We start from the raw sequence: 7,141 nt of genomic DNA on the forward strand, positions 1-7,141 counted from the left end.
CAACATTCTGCTTGCTGGCCACTCTTTTAAAGAGATAAGGAATTATGTCAGGTGTAGTTGGGATTATCAGATGATCTAATAATGTTTAAGTGTGCATCCCTTAAGAGCAGAAATACATCAGTAACAGTGGAATATTCTAGACTCAGACCTTGAGAAAGAAGCAGATGGCATATGAATTACAATGATATGGTGAACATTAAAGCTGATGTTTCTTATTGGATCCGAGTCTATGTATTAGTACATATCAGAATGTAGTCCTTTTACAATTAGATACAACTATTGCACCACTTTCACAACCCAATCATGATCGCTCTCGCATGCCCTACATATGTTCCTGCACGGATGACACATCTGTGTAATTGATTTTTTTCTAGGTCAATTTTCTGTCAACATTTATTTATGTATTATAATCGCCGTACAGCAGTTTGGCTGCAGAATATGTGTTTACTTAGTTGAGCCGTGTCCCCATGTGGCCTGGCCTTTTTTAAAACAGATAACACATTATCAGACCACCAGTGTGCAGACCAAACCGAACTTGTGACCGCAGCAGAACCAGCCCATGCATCGTGTCTAACATCATGTCTAACATCGTGTCTAACATCAGGTCTAACTCCCTCCAGCCGAGGCCAGCGCTGCGTTTCCCAACAGCCATGACAACACAAAATCGGACCAGCAGGCCTTTTTTAAAAACCTCCAGAAACACGAAAGCTAGCTCTGCAAAGACCATGATCCAGCACAGTGACACCACATAGCATGTAGCCCCAGCGGCTCGTCCGGGGCTCGCCTCGGAACAGGTCCGCTTAGCAGTATTAGCTCCAGGGTGACATGTCGTGGAGGACAGCCATCAGTCGTGAGGGGCAGAATTAATGGCTGTTGGGAAATACACTGTCATCCGCACATCCGACCGCACAAAACCTCGGCTGGCTAGGTGGCGGACAGAGCATGCTAGCAGCACCGGGGCAGCACAACTGCTTACCTCATCATCATCACCACGACCGCGGAGAAGAGAAACCGCTCCCCGGGCAACAGCAGTCACGCACCGGCCAGGAGGACACCGACACACGGCCCGGTAGCACCATGGAGTCTGGGGGGAAAACGAGACGTCAAGTGGGTGGGTGGACGGGCTCGGATCAACGGTCCATCTCAGCCGGGAACTGTTTTATCAACACGTCGACCGCAGTAACATTAGCGCGTCGGACGGCGGATGAGAAGCGGGGCCCGGGCGGACGAACTCGGTTCGTACTTTGTGGCACTGCACAGATTTAAGCAACAAGCTTCTGACAGCTTACTGTACGGCCGCCAGTGGGAGCCGACGAGGGGTGTCGGCGTGTACGGTATAAAATGTACTAAAGTGTAGCGTTTGAAATATGAGGCTGGACGTCGATGATGGGAATATTAAACGTTGCGCGGATATTTTTAAGCTTGATTGTTGTCGAAGTTTAATGTTCAGGGCTTGACAAAAGCGCGTCGGTAAACAGAAGCCACGTATCGCCCCTATAACGGGACATGGTACGTTCCGAGAGAATGCCTGGAGGCTCGAGGAAGGCAAGGTTTTGCGTGTTACCAGGGAAACAGCAGTGAAAGGTTTCCCCCCTGCGTTAGTGTGTTTAACAGATGTCAATATGTTCATAACGAGCCGTCGAGTGTTAAATAAGGCGAAGAATAAAGGTATTTATACTGAGAGACAGTCAGGAATAAATAGGCTACTAAATGCTATCATGATTATGTTTTTGTAACATGCATCCTGCTCATGTTTTTATCATTCGTTTCTTTATTTATTATTTTAAAGGCTCAGGTTAAAGATCACATAAACGAGGATACTGGCACATGCAAATAAATTATAAAACAAATAAATATAGCATAAAATAAAATAATTGGTATACAGGATTGTAAACTCAAAATTAAGATGAAGGTTAATTAAATTATTTTCATTAAATGACAACATTATTAATTGTTAAATGACAAAATAAATAACTCAATGTGAACTGTGCTTTTCATTTGACTTTCATTGATAACAGTTATTCATGATTAATTTCACCAAATAAGAAGCTGAAAGAGGGAGATTGTTAAAAAGGTGACTGAGTACATAGAAGTACAATGTGAATATCCTTTGGTTGTGTTCCTATAAATGTTATGCTGTATTAGAGACATAATAGGACTGGTGGTCATCCTCTAACAAATGTAACACACATCCAGACGTCTGTTAAATTTAGGATCTGAACCATGCAATACGTTGGTGTCTAACTGTATTTTTACAAAAGGAGATGTTAAACAAACCATGACAGAGATCAACAGTAGAAAGATTGGAGTGAGTTTGAATTAAAATATAATGAGGGCAGTTCTTATTTATAGCCAATAGATGTCACTATTCCCCTATATATTCCCTACAAACACGCTGGACAGAAAGACTACTAAACCCCCACCAGACTTCGGTTTCTACTGTCATGCGCAGTGTAAGCTACCCGTCTTTACATAACAATCCCAGCAGAGGGAGCCAAAGGATCAGGAATGGCCAGCTATTACAATTATAGGCCTACGATCAGGCCAGACATTAAACAGTATGCTTTCAAAAAATATATCATGGAAATGATGACCATTGAACCAAGTTCATGGCCACACACACGCACATACGCAAGCACACACACACACACACACACACACACACACACACACACACACACACACACACACACACACACACACACACACACACACACACACACACACACACACACACACACACACACACACACACACACACACACACACACTCACTCCCACTCCCATGAACTCCTAGTCTTTTGTAAAATGATTTTACAGGGGAATATTCATATAAGAATTGTAGTGGCCCAATACGGATTATTGTGATTATTTTTTATACTTCAGCTTGTTTAAGAAATACACCATAATCATCATGATAATAAGAAGAAGTAAAATAAAAACAGTTCAGAAGTTTAATTCAGGCGGAGTTTATTTCTGAGGTAATATACGACACGCTCTTCGGCAGCAGCTCTTGTGATCACTTCATCAACCCCACCATCATCATCATCATCGTTTCATCATCATTACGAGGAGCATGCATACTCTGACTCGATAGCTCTCACTAACCACCACTTGGGTGTCGGCAGTACCATTATTTTAAATTGAACAAACACCAACCCCCTCCCTTACGTGCAGATTTACTGAGTGCTTCCAGTGGCTGCTAGATGACTCTCAGAAAGCGCGGTGAGTCCATAAGTCATACACTATCACACACGAACACGTTGAAAACATTTAGCGAGAGCTTCAATAGCAATATCAAGGGATGGGCACCACACGTAGGCCTACACGTTGAAAGCTTCTCGAGACAGCTTCTGTCTCAATTTACACCATGTCCCGATGACTCGGGCAGCGGTGGAATCGTTCATCAAGCTCGTTCATTACGTCTTAATATGAAATCACCGCAAGGAATAATAATACCAAATTAATGGTTTTCGCAGCGCTGAGCCCATGACCATTCTAACCTTTTAATTATGCTGTGTCGCAGAATTCAAATTCTTCTAAATGGCTGAAAGTGTATTTCCTAAAACCACTTTCTTTGCCAAGAAAAAAGGCATATGCAAAGTAGGCCTACATATGCGGATTTTTTGAATTGCTCATTCGTGCCAAGAAGACAATTTCTTGCCCCAAAGAGCATGGTATCTTCACTGTGGAGATGTTGGATCCATCTAAACTGAATGTTTTGATATGTTTAATGCAGTTGTAGGCCGACTAAATGTACATTTTCAAACCCATTTTATTAATAATATGCATCCACGTTTTTCATGTGCATACATTATCAACATGCATACATTATCAACATTCACACACACAGACACTCACAAATGCACACACACGTGCATACACACACATGCATACATTCTCACACACACACACACACACACACACACACACACACACACACACACACACACACACACACACACGCACACACACACACACACACACACACACGGACGCACGGACGCACGCACGCACGCACACACACGCGCACAAATGTGGCTTTTAAATCCACACTAGTTTGAGTTATAATTAGCATGTTAATTAACTTTAAACTGACAATCCTCATGTTATTAATGCAATTATAGCTTGGCAATTATTTTAATGAAACCCAATGGGAAGTTGATAGTTTACCTTTTCCCCTTTTATCATATGGATATCTGTGCTCATGATAATGAACTTCCTAATACCCATAACCCAACATACACATATAATTACTTATCATATTTTTACTGTTCTGCAATGAGATCTGTTGTCGTTGATCTAAATAGTCTTAGTCTTAACAGTTTAACAGAAACACACACACACTCACATGACCCCCCCCCCTCCCCACACGCACACACACACACACACACACACACACACACACACACACACACACACACACACACACACACACACACACACACACACACACACACACACACACACACACAGGTAATTAAAGTAAGACTTTAATTAAACAATAAATCTCAACCTGCAATCTTAAATGAAGTGCATATGACAATAATAAGCAGACTTAAGATGATGACTTGTTAGATCTCTCAGAAGTAATCCATAAGAACAATAATGGAAAATGCCATCGCAATCAGAGTTTAAACATAATAATTTATTCTTAAAAAAAATAGCAGCAAACATTTATTGAGCGTTTAATTTGATAATCGTACATCTCGAATGGACATAGGGGGCCGGGGGGAGAGGCATATCAAGACAGCAACAGTAGTGTTTATGAATTGGCATGCACCGTATAGCTGGAGAGCTGGAGGCGATCAGACCGCCGAGGGGACAGAAACGTTGTATTATTCGTCCATTTGCTTTGATGGCGTCTGTTTGTGGACCGGAGTCTCCTCTGGCGCTAGAGCTGCGGCCGTCCACAGTGGGCTCAGCAGCGGGCTCAGCCCACATGTCGGAGCAGGGAGCGTGACGACCGAAGCGCTACGCCGCCGGAATGCCGACGGCCTCATTCACAATCAGACCTCCGGGCGGAAACACAGCGATATCATTTCATCAGCTATTGTGCGTTCAAGTGCCTCGTGTCTGCTTGTATAGAGCTAAAAAAAAACTTTATTCTTGAACCACTTAAACCAAGGAGTTATCATTGATATATGTTATTTTTTTGGTTTGCCTATCTGAGAATGATTGCACTCCCAGCCGGTGAGAAGGTGTGTGGTTTGAGTTTCTCCTCAAGGTTGGCTCCTCAAAGGGTTTATGGGAAGCTTCGGGTTGTCAGATCTCATCTGAATGTGCGCTCGTGAAGTCTGTGGAGACCGTAACTGTGTTAAAGGGCTACATAAATAAACATGACTTGTCTTTGTCACTGTACATGAACACCTCCTAGGCTACGTCTTACCTAAAACATTCTGGCGAATGGGAGATTGCTGATCTTCTCTGGGTCTCTGTGGTTGACTGACAGAAAGTCTGAACCAATAGGAGATGTGAAAACCCTTAGAAAGTTAGATACTGTATCTAATTGGTCAATATGTGTTTGTGTCGGGGAGGGCTACACGTCGTGATTTAATTGTAGCTTATTGGCACAAGCATACGCCTAAGCGGAATCACTTACTGCACTGCGATATAATTTAGTTAAAATTTAAAAACAAAGACATGAACAAAGAAGAAAATGATACAACGTTGTAGGTATTCCCCGAACAAATCAAATATGATGAGCATGGAGGATTACGTCGACAAAGCAGGGTAGCATATACGTTTTCATATCGATTAAGTTTGGCTCTGCTCGTTTCTTCTAGAAGTTCCTCCCCGATTCTAAGTATAATGTGGACACGTGACATGCAACAATATATATTTTTTTGGTCATTTTTTTCCATTACATTTTCAAGTGGGAACCATGTGTCTCCACATACTGCAGCAGAAACATCGTCCAGACATCCACAAATCCACAGTGAATGTGCAACCAATAAGGGTGTGAGCACTGCAGCAGTGTCTTCTGAAAGGTTCTCCAGCCCTCACGTCATCGTCTTTCAGTCCCCTGACCACTCATCACCATCCGACGATAAACAACCAGGCCGAAGGATTAAAGCAGCAAAAAGATCAGCCACTATTAGAAAGGAATCGTTAAAACCACCCAGTTAAAGATTTAAGACACAGAAGGCCACTCCGAGACGGCGGGGCTGCCGTGAGACGCAGACTTGGCAGTTTCATGACCGTAAATAAAGAAGCAGAGCACTCGTTTCACACTGAAGCTGGTAAAACAGATAGATACAGTAGATAGATAAGAATAGTGACACGGAAAGAGAGGGTGACAGGATACACCGGCGAGATCGAGAGAGAGAGAGAGAGAGTATATATTAAAAGTACATATTAATACTGTTCCTTCAGCGATTGCTTTCATACGCTTCCCAGCGCTCTCGCCCTCCCTCTTTATTTGCAGAGGGACTGCGGGGGTCTCACCAGCGGACCACTTGGCTGGTGTAGTCTTCGGTGGTGGCGGGGAAATCGCCCGCACTCTCCTTCCCCGTCCCTAACCGCTCGCCTCCTCCTCCTCCTCCTCCACCACCTCCTCCTCCTCCTCCTCCTGCTCCTCTGGAGCCCTGTGCAGGGTGCCGGGGCAGCCAGGAGGACCGGACCTGTTCCCGCTGCTCCCGCAGCCAGCGGCGCTCCTCGCGGCGCTTCAGCCTCACCTCGCGGTGCTCCCGCTGGCGGCTGAACTGGAAGCGCTGCAGGAACAGGTCCTTGGCGTACTCGTACAGCTGCATGTCCAGCAGGTTCAGCTCCTCGATGCGGCGGCGGACCGGCTCGCTCAGGTCCACGTTGGCGGCGCGCGTGCTGTTGATCTGCGTGAAGGCGGCGATGAAGCGCAGGCTGAACGTCCGCTCGAACAGGTACTGCGTCTTGCGCTGGAACTCGGTGAGGCCGTAGAAGGCCATGTTCTTCAGGTTGCTCATGGCGCTGGTCAGCAGGATCTGGGAGCGCTCGCTGTCGTTCATGGAGGAGAGGTTGTAGCAGCCCACTAGGCTGAGGTCGGCCAGCATGCGCACCTGCCGGTTGTTGGCCAGGTTGGAGGGGCAGTCCATGAAGTCGGTGAGCGAGACGCCCGACCAGTCGTCGCCGCTGTAGCAGGTGGGCAGCTCGTCCTGCGTGGGCG

At 45.2% G+C, this 7,141-nt stretch overlaps 1 protein-coding gene across 1 annotated transcript in view; it reads right to left on the minus strand.

Moving 5' to 3' along the window:
- Positions 1–4,627: 4,627 nt before the first annotated feature.
- LOC115533644 (heparan-sulfate 6-O-sulfotransferase 3-B-like) overlaps positions 4,628–7,141 on the minus strand; it is a 65,068-nt gene continuing 62,554 nt past the window's right edge. The window contains 3 exon segments of the mRNA XM_030344243.1: positions 4,628–6,503; positions 6,551–6,584; positions 6,586–7,141. The exon segment at positions 6,586–7,141 is cut by the window's right edge and continues 116 nt beyond it. Of these exon segments, the coding sequence (XP_030200103.1) occupies positions 6,444–6,503; positions 6,551–6,584; positions 6,586–7,141 (650 nt within the window). The 3' untranslated portion in view covers positions 4,628–6,443.

This window comes from Gadus morhua, chromosome 20, assembly GCF_902167405.1.
Source record: "Gadus morhua chromosome 20, gadMor3.0, whole genome shotgun sequence".
In the NCBI taxonomy this organism is placed as follows: domain Eukaryota; kingdom Metazoa; phylum Chordata; class Actinopteri; order Gadiformes; family Gadidae; genus Gadus; species Gadus morhua.